We start from the raw sequence: 14,928 nt of genomic DNA, 5'->3' as shown, positions 1-14,928 counted from the left end.
ACTTAGGTACTGGCCTTTAATAACACATGTAACAGTGTCTTCCTCCCCCTCGTACTTGTCAGATATCAACGAGTGCAGTGACGGTAAGGGCGGCTGCCAGCACGACTGCCAGAACACCGCCGGCTCCTACACCTGTAAATGCAACGACGGATTCAAATTGTTTAAAAATGGAACCAACTCGGTGTACATCGTGGAGGGCGAGACAGGCCTCAGGCGACATGACGTGTACCTTGTTAACCACTCCTGTGTCCGTAAGTAGCTTCTCTGGCTGTCCACGCAACGCTCGATCGGGATTGGTAGAATCACAATATGGAAGCAATGAAAGATCCACACGATTTATTAATGTATCTGATGGTCATGCATCGATAGCGAGTTAAAACCTCAATCAGCAATGGTGTTCTGTGTTAACGAAAGTATTGTCGGAAGGTTATAAGGTATTGCTGGACAGTATACAGTATTACTTGACGTTATAAAGTATTGCTGGATGTTATGAAGTTTCTGGACGTTATAAAGTAGTGTTTGACATTATAAAGTATTTTGGCTGGTGATAAAGTATTTCCAGACGTTGCTGGACGTTACAAGGTATTTCCGGATGTTATATAGTATTGCTGGACGTTATAAAGTATTGACGGATGTTGTGAGGTGTTGACGGACGTTATAAAGTATTGATGGACGTTATAAAGCACTTTTTACTTTTAAATTTGTTGGATCTAATACTCAAACTGATTGATAAAGTGACATTCAGAAAATTTTAATATTTTATGTTATGCAATATGAGAGGCACCTGCATTAATCCCCTCGAAATGTCTCATTCAACCTGCTGATCACCATATTTCACAAAACATGTACAAGTGATATCAGCAATGGCGTCATACACACTTTTTTATGTCCACATCATCCGTGTTTCAGGGAACACATGTCCTCGTCCAAGTGATATCAGCAATGGCGTCATACACACTTTGAAGCAGACCTTCTTCTACGAGGATGAGATCATGTACAGCTGCAAGCTGGGCTTCTCCTTGGGCGGCAATGAGAAGAGGACATGTCAAGCATCTGGCACCTGGTCTGGATCTGATCCTACTTGCAATGGTGAGTAGTTGGTATAGCTGTCTCTGCACCATAATAGTCAGCTAAAATACTGACATAGAAACCCTGATGATAGACAAAAATATATCTGTTTATGGTAGAAGACAAGTGTTTAAATTTATGCCGAACATAATGTCATTCGTTTTCACATGTAGGGATATTGTATATAACCGTGTACTCTCATCCTTACAGCTATCAAATGCCTGATGTAATGATATACATTAATTGTTTATTTTTAGGCAAGTTTATCTCTGCAGCCGTTGTAATATCCAAACCGACTCGTCTCGCATTAAAAGCCGGGCTGTGTACTCGCGGGAAGATGACCACGCAGTACGCTGATCACTGTGTCGGATTAACGAGACTGATTAATGAAGGATTTCGTTAATTCATTGCAAATTAGGTGTGTCAGAGTCGGGGTGGGAGACTGTCGGATTAACGGGTAAAATAGCACTGATTTAATGTAGTATATGTCAGTCAACTCTCATCCTTACAGCTCATCATCGTGATCATCAATATCATCAACATCTTTATTCATCATAGATGTCGGCCACCGGCCCATACAACATCAGTTACAATGCAGCAACAAGCAGTTTGTGTTTGACATGTGAACACTTTTGTATCTTACTTGTATTGCATAGATTATAAATATTGCCAAATGTCTAACAATATCAATGTTATCAACAGACATAATTGCATAATAATTAATGTAGGATGAGTATAGCATTCCTTAGGAAGATAAATTGGACGCAGATCTGCATAAGCCTATACATTAAATATATAAAGAGTGTATGGGAAGAAGATTTAAACTATGACTAGGACAATGTTTTAGTGAAGCATGTCAGTCTACTTCATATATTCATTTTAATCGTGGCTTATACTAAAACAACCAATAGGCTGTAGCTGCTGATTAACCAACATTTCACCAAAACCTACCCCAAGGAACTTTTTTTTAAAAGTTTTGAAACCCAATTAATTTTACCTTGGGACATGTCCAATAGCATAATATTATAACATTTTTTGGGATAAACGTAACTCTCTCACACATCAAATGAAACTGAACGACATTTAGGTTCTAGCAGTCCTCAGTTTACCAATCCAACACAGTAAGGCACAGTCCAAATACTGGACAAAAATGAGATCCCAGGTTCAAGGTTTATTACTTTTGTGCACGTCAGAGTGCCTGTACAGGCAAATGTGCATGGATGTATTGGTAAAAGCCTTCCGCAAAACACCAAAAAACAAAAAACAAAACAATTACTCCTTATTCAAGAAGGAAAACACACATGTACGAGTGTACGTTTATCACCGTGTGATAGGCTATAACCTTATGTACAGTCTTTCAAATCATAGCAAAAATATTATCCCAAAACCGCAAACATCGACGAAAACCTACGTGGGAATTTTACAGGCTCATCATAAAATGTACACATTGTTTCGGATGCTACATTACACTACAATTTTCACACACTGAATAAACACCAAATACAGCATAATTGACATTCAATACATATTTAAAAGGCTCTTCACGAACTAATTGAAAAACTATGGATGGCTGAGACTCGACCTTATATCTGATGCAATGCTAAAAAACAAATGTGGGGAACCCCCGAAACCAATGTCTCTGTTGCAACAGACAAACGTTGAACGAACGTTCTAGAAATATGATTGCAAACCACTAAATAAGATATCCCTGGTACTTGTAACGGCACACCAATATTTAATACGCCGTTTATAAGAATACACTGGGTATCTTCGACATTCGCCACGACGCAGATGGTTAGAAGTGGACATTTAAATACATTGAAAAGACTTGCTGCAATCATATTAACAATTTCTAGTTTTGAATTACAAATCGAAACCCATGCCCGTGCCTCGGCACGTTGCAATATTAGTGGACGGACTTTGCTATCAAAAACCTTGAAGAAAACAGCATGTGGCAAAGGTGTAAAGTTTCATAAACTTCTTAAAATACTAAATAACGATGTTTTGGTTGGAAAATAGCACTGTTAAAGTTGTTATTCCATTGAAGGTTATACTTAAATATTTATACCAGTTAACACATTCAATTTTAGGAATTTTCCTAAAATACCACATCTCCTGAGTGAGTGAGTGAGTATGGTTTTACGCCGCTTCTAGCAATATTCCAGCAACATCACCGCGGGGGACACCAGAAACATCTCCTATGAGGAAGGACACATACATTTTTGAAAACAATAATCTTACTTTTATCTAGATTAACACTAAGATTATATTTATTGCAGTATTCCTGTAATGCGTCTTTGAAGATGAAGATGAGATAAATCAGGATGCAGCTGAATATATTTGAAAATATTGAAAACAAAAAGGGACTTAATCCACATCTCTGACGGACAGTCAAACATATCAACTTTTACACATGATTACACGGATTCATAAATAGCCTTAAGTCAGTGTAACATTTTTGGGGAGACTCATCTCTGTTCTATGACGAACCGTAATTTAGACCTATTAACCATATCGAATACATCTGATAAATAAAAAAAATCAGAAACGTTACCCTCTTTCTACCCCAAAAGGCGGTTTATTACAGACTGACAAAATAAATACATTATCCTCGGTAGCATAACTACGGCGAAAACTATGAGTGAAACTTTTCCAAAAACACCACACCAAAGGTTAAGTCTTGTATTCAAGACCGATATATTAAGCCTTCTTAAGTATTCGTCTCCATGGTTATTTGCAAATCTCTCTTTTTATGTAATGTGATAATCAAACCAAAAGACAAAGATGTAGGGAAACCGCCACAATCGAACAACCTGTTGAATGGAAATGTGAGAAAAGGCAACAGAACATTTCCTGAATGTTTCAAGAACTTAATTCAAACTATTCTTATTTTATCCTGAAATCCAAAAATTCTGCAGAAAATGAGTCAATAGTATGATTACTATATCCGAAAGTATCAGTATAATCAGATTTATAGTGGGAAATATATATACTTTGGAAATAGATCTTCCATTCCTGTAATGTAATGTTAGATTTGATAACAGCTGATGTACCCCTAAATCTCTTCACAGTATACCAAACAACTTACTATTATATCGATCAGCCATCAATTTTTGCCAAATATTATTCATATACACGCGCCTCTTTTCTCTTACAGTACATGTAAAACAATTTCTTGCTGATAGACAATACTGTAAAAAATATCCCTTCTATATTTTCTAAAGAGTTTAAACATAAGAAGTATTTCACGTTCTTTGCAAACATAATAATTCACAATCCTTAATCAAACCATGGTTTGGATCCATGACAATAAATTTCATACAGTCAGCAGCATTAGAAATGGCAGTCAATGACACCATTATTATCACTCATCATTGCCTCTTTTTTCTAAAAAACTAAATATATTATCTGAAAACAATTTTCCCTGAACAGTTCAGCCTTGGTAGACGGTAGACAATATCCTTACATCAGCAATGTGATACTGTATATCTCTGTCTGCTCTCATCCTCACAGCTGCCACATGTCCAGGACTGTCAAGACAGGGAACTGACGTCCAGAAGCAGAGGGTTGTTCGCATTATCCCTGAAACTGCAGTGGCGTTCAAGGAGAAGGTGGTTGTAGAGTGTAGGAAGGAGGATGACTCCACCTTCAACAAGACCCTCTACTGTGCTTATGACAGCAAGACGAAGAATTATGCCTTACAAGGCGACTCACCCATCTGCCCAGGTGAGATATAGCATTACAGTGAGAAGAACCCATATACCTTGCAAGGGGACTCACCCATCTGCCCAGGTGAGATATAGTATGACGGTGAGACGAAAAAATATACCTTACAAGGGGACTCACCCGTCTGTCCAGGTGAGATATAGTATGACCGTGAGACGAAAACATATGCCTAACAAAATGATTTCCAAAACTGTTTAAGTGAGATGGAGTATAGCATATTTATTTCGCTGTGACAGCCCTGTAACATAGGCGGTTGTCAGTGACCATTGGCAATTGGACAAAGTTGAGGAACGTGCAGTGACCCAATACTTGTTGATAAAGGGATTTTCATAAAAAATCTTTCCATAAAATGATGAGAACAACACTGAGAAAGGATGTTCCGTCCTATGCCACCGTAAAGAGTTGCGCATGGGAGACGACCCCCTTCCTTGTAAGCATGTGACGTCAGCAACACCAGATCCCGAGAAGCCACAATGTTGTGAAGACCGACCGGTGAATGACTCGTCATACTGTCAGTTTAAGAGGCATTCCCAGGAGAAAGTATATTCCATTATCACACACACTTTGACACAGAAGCAAGAATCAGCTCGTTGAGTTCTAAAGCTTGTGACATCTCATCAAAAACGCAACAGGTACATGTCCCGTGATAATCTATCTTTCTTTGAAGCTGATCCAGGTAGGTTCTTGCAACGATTTGTGACTCTGGATGAAACCTGGGGTCACCACCATCAACAATCAAAGCAGTGGAAAGATTTGACACCCTTCATGATGGACCATCTTGCAGAAGGCCATGCAATGAGCGGAGCATATTATGCTGCACTTATAGAAAAAATAGAGAACCTGCTCACGCGAATAATCGTGAAGTGATGGCGACGACACCAGGTGTTCGGAAATAACAGTGAAGTAATGGCAATGACCTCATGTCGTCGCAAATCACTGAATATCTTGCCCTCCTAGTGGTGAGTGGAGTTCGAGTTAACAACAGTCGGCCCTGATCAAGTCAGAAGGATAGTTCTTTCGTAAGTAAAGGTAACAATATACATGAATGCATGTTTATTCATGTTTCAGTTGTTGACTGTGGACCTGTGGAAGACATCGCTGGATTTCAGAAACCAGACCCTGTTACGATAGGATCAACGTTCGGGAATTCCTTGAGTTCAGCTGCAGTACAGGGGCGACAGCATCAGGAATATCGACTGACAATAACAACACTGTGAGGTGTTTGCAGAATGGTCGGTGGGGGTTTGGGAATCTCACCTGCAAAGGTAAGTTCTCCCTACTGATGCGTTGATTATATCTGGTAGTGCAGTAACTGAAAAATAGTCATACGAAATTCTATCTATGGAATTCAGACTGATTTGTTTCTCCTGTGTCGGCGTTTTCATTTTGAGCTCTTTATGAAAATGGAAAACTTCTTGGGATGCAAATAAAACTGTTCAAGTGTTAAAGTCTGATTTCCTGAGCAATCGTGGAATTTATAACATTCTCACTGAATCGTATATGTTTTCAAGACTGTTCATTAGTGGAATACGCATGCGCTTAACATGTCCCCCGAGATTCAATAGTTCTTAGCTAGGCACAATGCATCTGATTGTCTTATTTGATATATCAGCTGCGAATTGCCCGGATCCAGGCACCCCCGGGGGATCGGAGCAGATATTTGACAGCTACGAGCAGGGAAAGATCGTGGCTTACAGGTGCACAAGACCTGGATTCACACCTGTTCCTGCTGACAACCGCACCTGTGTCTACTCAACCGCCACCAGGTCGGCATCCTGGAGTGGAAGTGTTCCTGTATGTGAAGGTAATCACTGAGTAGAAGTGTTTCTGTATGTTAAGGTAATCACTGGGTGGAAGTGTTCCTGTATGTGAAGGTAATCACTGGGTGGAAGTGTTCCTGTATGTGAAGGTAATCACTGAGTGGAAGTGTTCCTGTATGTGAAGGTAATCACTGGGTGGAAGTGTTCATGTTTATGAGATAATCACTGAGTGGAAGTGTTCCTGTATGTGAAGGTAATCACTGGGTGGAAGTGTTCCTGTATGTGAAGGTAATCACTGGGTGGAAGTGTTCATGTTTATGAGATAATCACTGAGTGGAAGTGTTCCTGTATGTGAAGGTAATCACTGGGTGGAAGTATTTCTGTATGTGAAGGTAATCACTGGATGGATTTGTTAAAGTCATATTGTATATTAACGTATTGTATTTTTTATGCAGATACCTAATTCAAACCCTAATGCAAATTGGATTGCTGTTTATTGTGATACAGATACACACTCAAAGTCCAAATGTGTATTGAATTACTGTATGATGTTATGTAGATATAACCTTCACATCCTGACACTTCGCTTTAGAATTATTATATATTGTTATGCAGATACAAGTCCCCCGGTGTTTTCCAACTGTGACGGTGACAGGAACATTACTATAGACAAGATGCAGGCACCAAACATCACCATCCCCTCTGTTGAAGACAACTCAGGCTTCCTGAGCATGAAAGGTTTCATTCTTCCCCGCGGGTTCAATCCTGCAAATCCAGTGTTCAGGGACACGGGAGTGACGTATGAAGTAACCGATGGCGCTGGTCGAAATGCTCATTGCAAGTTCCAGATCAATGTCAGAGGTAGAATGTCAAGGAGCTCTACATCTAACACAGTTACACTTTATACACGGATCCCCCGAGTTCAGTGTGTTCCTTCAGTGTGAAATACACATGTCACGCACACTGAAACACACACACACACACACACACCTTCATACATATTCACACTCACTCACGCACACTTACACACACACAAACACTTACACACACTTACACACACACACACTTACACACACACACATACATGCATAATCACACTCACACAGACACTCACACACACTTACACACACACACTTTCATACATATTCACAAACACTCACACACAAACATAGACTCACACTCGCACCCCTACACAATCACACAACCACAGACACACTCACACACAATCTCACAATATCAACAGCACTCTTTTGTTTGTTCACCTTTTAATATCCACGATAACGAACATGAATTTAAACACACACACAAACACACACATTCGCACACACAAACTCATACACACAGATTTACACTCACACACATACACTCACACAACCACAATCAGAAACACACACACACCACTTAATGTAACAAATGTTATATTTGGGATAACACTTTCTGAGGAAGGTACAATTTCTAGTTCTTGTTTGCGTTAAGTCGGGATTTGAGCCCACCTTGCCAGACACAAGTCCAAAAGTTACTAGAATCTGTACAGTGATTACAAGAAAGTGTTATCCCAAACGAAATTTGTTTTTGTCACATTTGAGCCCTTTCTAAATGGCATTGTGTGTTCCTAGCTTTTGGCCATGGGAGCCGTGCTAATTTACACTTGTCAGAGGGGAAGACAGTTGTCGAAATTTCAGTTTACCCGGCAAGGACTCAACCCCAAAATGTACTAGAGTCTGTACTTTAATACCAAGAAAGTGTTATCCCCAAAAAACGATGTTTTACATTTGATAGCTTTCTAAATGACATTGTATGTCTCTAATCACTAAATGTGTTCTTTCCTACACTAATACGTAAGACGAAGGTAGATGTAAGTTATTTTTCATAAGCTAGTTATGAAAGTTGAAAGGTTAATTAAAATGTCTTATGACTTATGACTTATCAGAAAGAGGTTCCATCTCTCTGGACTGTCCTGATAAGACATACAAAGTGACATCAACGACATCTACAACTCACAAGATCACCGACAGCATCAACCACTCTCGCGGAACACTGACCTCCGACCCTACAATCACCGCCAGTTTGTCCAATGTGGGGACATTCCATGACTACAGAGTGACGCTACGAACCGACCAGGGATTTGAAGAAACATGTGCCTTCCAAGTTCTAATCAAAGGTAAACTCCCATCATTCTCATGCTCATGCTTTATTCTTCGACAAAACATTTAAACTCGAAACGATTGTTTGTGTCTGATAAGAGTGTTGTTTAAAAGGATAATATTATTCAAATATAATGCACAAACACTTTCCTTCAGAAGCGTTGTGGACTCAGAACAATAAATACATATTTCCAGTAGGAATTTCTATTGATAGCGCTAATCATACTAATATATGTACCAATCCCTAGCAATGACAGAGCACGAACACGATAGTAGATGTTTTAAGAGGACTTGCAAGTGGTTGTTGGGAATTAAAGCCACAAAAAAAATTTCCATTATAATCAGAAATCTCTACTAAATGCAGAGTTCATTCTACGACTCAGACTACATCATAAGCATGCGTTAATGAATCACTATCAGTTAGTGATGGCACCAGGTGTTGGCATAAGGGTGAGCGTATCCTGCCAGTCACAAACACATGCAAAGGCAAGTCTATTGTTAAACCGAAAACACACGGGATTATATGGTGCAAGTCAACATAAGGAATTGCATCTGACATACTGTCATTCACTGATCCGTCAAATTTGAAACTATCCTCCACAGTTCTACCATAGAGATGTTTGAAAGCTTTACTGGGGCCTACGATATTGTAATCCTGATCAAACAACTTTGGTGCAAGTGAGGCGTGACGTATTTGAAATCATTGAAGTAAGAGCATGTTCGATTCAATTGTACCTCAAAAGTTGAGAATTGTGTACTTCAAAGGCTACAACTGCAGGAATATTGTTTGCCATAATAAAGAGAAAGTTGAAAATGGAAGTCTTGTCTCACATTAAGTGCTTGCCTTTCTTGTTTAAGCTGGAAAATGTTTCCGTGAGCTGACCAACACTCCACAGAACGCCGACATTACTCGCTCCAACAACAGCGACAGCAGCATCCTCTCCTCCGTCGTCACCTGCAACAGTGGATATGCGTTTGCTGACGGCTCGGCAAGTCGGACATACAACTGTTCGGGGGAAAATGTCTGGTCACCATCCCTCCCCCTAGAGGACTGTTTACGTAGGTGGAGCTGCTATTGGAAAACAGTGACTTGACCATGCGATTACCAATTTCTATAACTTTAGGGTTTAGTACACATTTCTTTCTTGAAATTTGCACTTAACGGTTTTTTCCGGCGGAAGACGAATCTTTCTCCTTTTCTCTTTCTTTCTCTCTCTCCCTCTCTATCTCTCCCCTCCCTTTATCTCTATCTCTCTCGCTCTCTGTATATTTTCATGTTAACATTTCCACATCTTGTATACCTTCTCCTGCAGCCACCACAACAACTGAGTACACGTACAGTGTCAGCTTGGATCTGAAGACTGTTGGTCCGGTTCCCTCCAACAGCGCATGCCGTGACAACCTGACCCAGTTTTACAACGATGTGATATCCCCTGCATCAGCCGCCATCAACAGGCTGTGTCAGATTCAGGGACAGCTAGGCGCCTATTACCGCTTCACTGTCGCCGAGGCCATCTTTGTTGGTGCTGTCAGTCTCTTTGATGTATGTGAACACGTCTACAGGGTTTTTGTTCGGTGTTCAAGTATTGAATCGGTGTATGCTCTAGCGGTGGGACTACAAAGTGATAGCATTACAATCGGAGTTTGTTTACTAAGTTAATTACTATTCAGTTATCATTAATATTAGAAATAGGAAAGATCCTGACAAACAAAGTTGGCACGAATAACTTCTTTTAATACCCCTGGTTCTTGAAACCTCGTATCAATCAATTCCAGTCCCCTGATGCTTTCACGGTGTACACTGTAAAGTACATGTTCAGTACACTGATGCTATGATGGTGTAAAGTGTGAAGTACATGTTCAATCCCCTGATGCTATCACAGTGTACAGTGTGAAGTACATGTTCAGTACACTGATGCTATGATGGTGTAAAGTGTGAAGTCCATGTTCAGTACACTGATGATATCACGGTGTACAGTGTGAAGTACATGTTCAGTACACTGATGCTATGATGGTGTAAAGTGTGAAGTACATGTTCAGTACACTGATGCTATCACGGTGTACAATGTGAAGTACATATTCAGTACACTGATGCTATCACGGTGTACAATTTGAAGTACATGTTCAGTACACTGATGCTATCATGGTGTAAAGTGTGAAGTACATGTTCAGTACACTGATGCTATGATGGTGTAAAGTGTGAAGTACATGTTCAGTATACTGATGCTATCACGGTGTACAGTGTGAAGTACATGTTCAGTACACTGATGCTATCACAGTGTACAATGTGAAGTACATGTTCAGTACACTGATGCTATCACAGTGTACAGTGTAAAGTACATGTTCAGTACAGTGATGCTATCATGGTGTACAGTGTGAAGTACATATTCAGTACACTGATGCTATCACAATGTAAAGTGTGAAGTACATGTTCAGTACACTGATGCTATCACGATGTAAAGTGTGAAGTACATGTTCAGTACACTGATGCTATCACAGTGTACAGTGTAAAGTACATGTTCAGTACACTGATGATATCACGGTGTACAGTGTGAAGTACATGTTCAGTACACTGATGCTATGATGGTGTAAAGTGTGAAGTACATGTTCAGTCCCCTGATGCTATCACAGTGTACTATGTGAAGTACATGTTCAGTACACTGATGCTATGATGGTGTAAAGTGTGAAGTACATGTTCAGTACACTGATGCTATGATGGTGTAAAGTGTGAAGTACATGTTCAGTATACTGATGCTATCACGGTGTACAGTGTGAAGTACATGTTCAGTACACTGATGCTATCATGGTGTACAGTGTGAAGTACATATTCAGTACACTGATGCTATCACGGTGTACAATGTGAAGTACATATTCAGTACACTGATGCTATCACGGTGTACAATTTGAAGTACATGTTCAGTACACTGATGCTATGATGGTGTAAAGTGTGAAGTACATGTTCAGTCCCCTGATGCTATCACAGTGTACAGTGTGAAGTACATGTTCAGTACACTGATGCTATGATGGTGTAAAGTGTGAAGTACATGTTCAGTACACTGATGCTATCATGGTGTACAGAGTGAAGTACATGTTCAGTACACTGATGATATCACGGTGTACAGTGTGAAGTACATGTTCAGTACACTGATGCTATGATGGTGTAAAGTGTGAAGTACATGTTCAGTACACTGATGCTATCACGGTGTACAATGTGAAGTACATATTCAGTACACTGATGCTATCACGGTGTACAATTTGAAGTACATGTTCAGTACACTGATGCTATCATGGTGTAAAGTGTGAAGTACATGTTCAGTACACTGATGCTATCATGGTGTAAAGTGTGAAGTACATGTTCAGTATACTGATGCTATCACGGTGTACAGTGTGAAGTACATGTTCAGTACACTGATGCTATCACAGTGTACAATGTGAAGTACATGTTCAGTACACTGATGCTATCACAGTGTACAGTGTAAAGTACATGTTCAGTACAGTGATGCTATCACGGTGTACAGTGTGAAGTACATATTCAGTACACTGATGCTATCACGATGTACAGTGTGAAGTACATGTTCAGTACACTGATGCTATCACGATGTAAAGTGTCAAGTACATGTTCAGTACACTGATGCTATCACAGTGTACAGTGTAAAGTACATGTTCAGTACACTGATGATATCACGGTGTACAATGTGAAGTACATGTTCAGTACACTGATGCTATGATGGTGTAAAGTGTGAAGTACATGTTCAGTCCCCTGATGCTATCACGGTGTACAATGTGAAGTACATATTCAGCACACTGATGCTATCACGGTGTACAATGTGAAGTACATGTTCAGTACACTGATGCTATCATGGTGTAAAGTGTGAAGTACATGTTCAGTACACTGATGCTATGATGGTGTAAAGTGTGAAGTACATGTTCAGTATACTGATGCTATCACGGTGTACAGTGTGAAGTACATGTTCAGTACACTGATGCTATCACAGTGTACAATGTGAAGTACATGTTCAGTACACTGATGCTATCACAGTGTACAGTGTAAAGTACATGTTCAGTACACTGATGCTATCATGGTGTACAGTGTGAAGTACATATTCAGTACACTGATGCTATCACGATGTAAAGTGTGAAGTACATGTTCAGTACACTGATGCTATCACAATGTAAAGTGTGAAGTACATGTTCAGTACACTGATGCTATCACAGTGTACAGTGTAAAGTACATGTTCAGTACACTGATGCTATCACGGTGTACAATGTGGAGTACACGTCCAGAACACTGATGCTATCATAGTGTACAGTGTGAAGTACATGTTCAGTACACTGATGCTATCACGGTGTACAATGTGGAGTACATGTTCAGTACACTGATGCTATCATAATGTACAGTGTAAAGTACATGTTCAGTACACTGATGCTATCACGGTGTACAATGTGAAGTACATGTTCTGTACACTGATGCTATCACAGTGTACAGTGTAAAGTACATGTTCAGTACAGTGATGCTATCACGATATACAGTGTGAAGTACATGTTCAGCACACTGATGCTATGATGGTGTACAATGTGAAGTACATGTTCAGTCCCCTGATGCTATGATGGTGTACAGAGTGAAGTACATGTTCAGTACACTGATGCTATGATGGTGTACAGAGTGAAGTACATTTTCAGTACACTGATGCTATCATGGTGTACAGTGTGAAGTACATGTTCAGTCCCCTGATGCTATGATGGTGTAAAGTGTGAAGTACATGTTCAGTACACTGATGCTATCATGGTGTACAGTGTGAAGTACATGTTCAGTACACTGATGCTATCATGGTGTAAAGTGTGAAGTACATGTTCAGTACACTGATGCTATGATGGTGTAAAGTGTGAAGTACATGGTCAGTCCCCTGATGGTATCACGGTGTATAATGTGAAGTACATGTTCAGTACACTGATGCTATGATGGTGTAAAGTGTGAAGTACATGTTCAGTACACTGATGCTATCATGGTGTACAGTGTGAAGTACATATTCAGTACAGTGATGTTATCACGGTGTACAGTGTGAAGTACATGTTCAGTACACTGATGCTATCACAGTGTATAATGTGAAGTACATGTTCAGTACACTGATGCTATCACGGTGTACAATGTGAAGTACATGTTCAGTACACTGATGCTATCACGGTGTACAATGTGGAGTACATGTTCAGTACACTGATGCTATCACGATGTACAGTGTGAAGTACATGTTCAGTACACTGATGCTATCACGGTGTACAATGTGAAGTACATGTTCAGTACACTGATGCTATCATAGTGTACAATGTGAAGTACATGTCAAGTACACTGATACTACCAAACCATGCCTCCCTTTCAGCACAAGGTGGAACTGACACTCAAACTGGAGAATAACGATGGCCGGACCACAGCCCTGGAACTTTGCGCGGGCAACATCAACCTGCAGAAGAAGGTGTTGTTTGGACTGGTAGCCGGAGGATGTAACTTCACCGTGCAGGACAGTTCCACGGGCGTTAATCTCACTCGGCCCGGACAATCCTGCAGTGTGGGATACCAGCTGAGGGACGTAGGGGTAAAAAAGAAGTGTTGTAAGTTGCTGGTTTACTGGACTTAGGATGGCGGGTGTCTGGCTTCCGTTGCCCCTCCTGCAGTTATGCCATGACGTCAACGTTAAGATCTTGTCTGTTCGCATAGTAGGTCATAGTCCAATATAACCTTCTAATAACAGCCCATACGGTCACAGTGACATCCTTAACTATCAGTCATAACACTATTACCTCACCACGAGGACCTTAAGAATTTGTGAACTGTGTTGCTAGACGAGGCTTCGAATGTCGCAGTTCACATTTATGAGCTTAGGTTAATGTTGATATCACAATAGATACGTAAATAGGGTACTGTCACTGGAATAGAGATTACTGTACGACCGTCTGTCAGAAACCATTTATCTTACAACGAGTTGTTTCAAAACGTATTTAACGAGGGAATCAATGCATTTTGTCTATTCGCATGATCGCAGTGGCGCATTAATACATTACGCCGCTGTCATGAGTGACGGCATCCGACGTACTGCACACTAAGCATAAATGATGTGACCCTACACAAAAAGGTTTCCGCCATATCTGTGGATGATTAAGGCGATGGGGATAATGCAAACTAGATAAAATCAAAGAACACGCGCGAAGAAAATAGAATTCTTCTGCTCACCCGACTG

The 14,928-nt window shown here is 40.2% G+C and overlaps 1 protein-coding gene across 1 annotated transcript in view; it reads left to right on the top strand.

Moving 5' to 3' along the window:
- The window catches only part of LOC139469396 (uncharacterized), a 79,128-nt gene that overhangs the window by 18,663 nt on the left and 45,537 nt on the right, over window positions 1-14,928 (top strand). The window contains 11 exon segments of the mRNA XM_071251561.1: window positions 63-251; window positions 910-1,089; window positions 4,582-4,794; window positions 5,863-5,943; window positions 5,946-6,059; window positions 6,407-6,598; window positions 7,170-7,415; window positions 8,485-8,715; window positions 9,557-9,757; window positions 10,012-10,241; window positions 14,074-14,302. Coding sequence (XP_071107662.1) covers window positions 63-251; window positions 910-1,089; window positions 4,582-4,794; window positions 5,863-5,943; window positions 5,946-6,059; window positions 6,407-6,598; window positions 7,170-7,415; window positions 8,485-8,715; window positions 9,557-9,757; window positions 10,012-10,241; window positions 14,074-14,302 — 2,106 coding nt within the window.

The sequence above is a fragment of the Haliotis cracherodii genome, unplaced genomic scaffold (genome assembly GCF_022045235.1).
Source record: "Haliotis cracherodii isolate W230 unplaced genomic scaffold, xgHalCrac1.p SCAF_2, whole genome shotgun sequence".
Classification (NCBI taxonomy): Eukaryota; Metazoa; Mollusca; class Gastropoda; order Lepetellida; family Haliotidae; genus Haliotis; species Haliotis cracherodii.
Note: the sequence above shows the minus strand (reverse complement) of the source record. Positions and strands in the feature narration are given on the sequence as shown.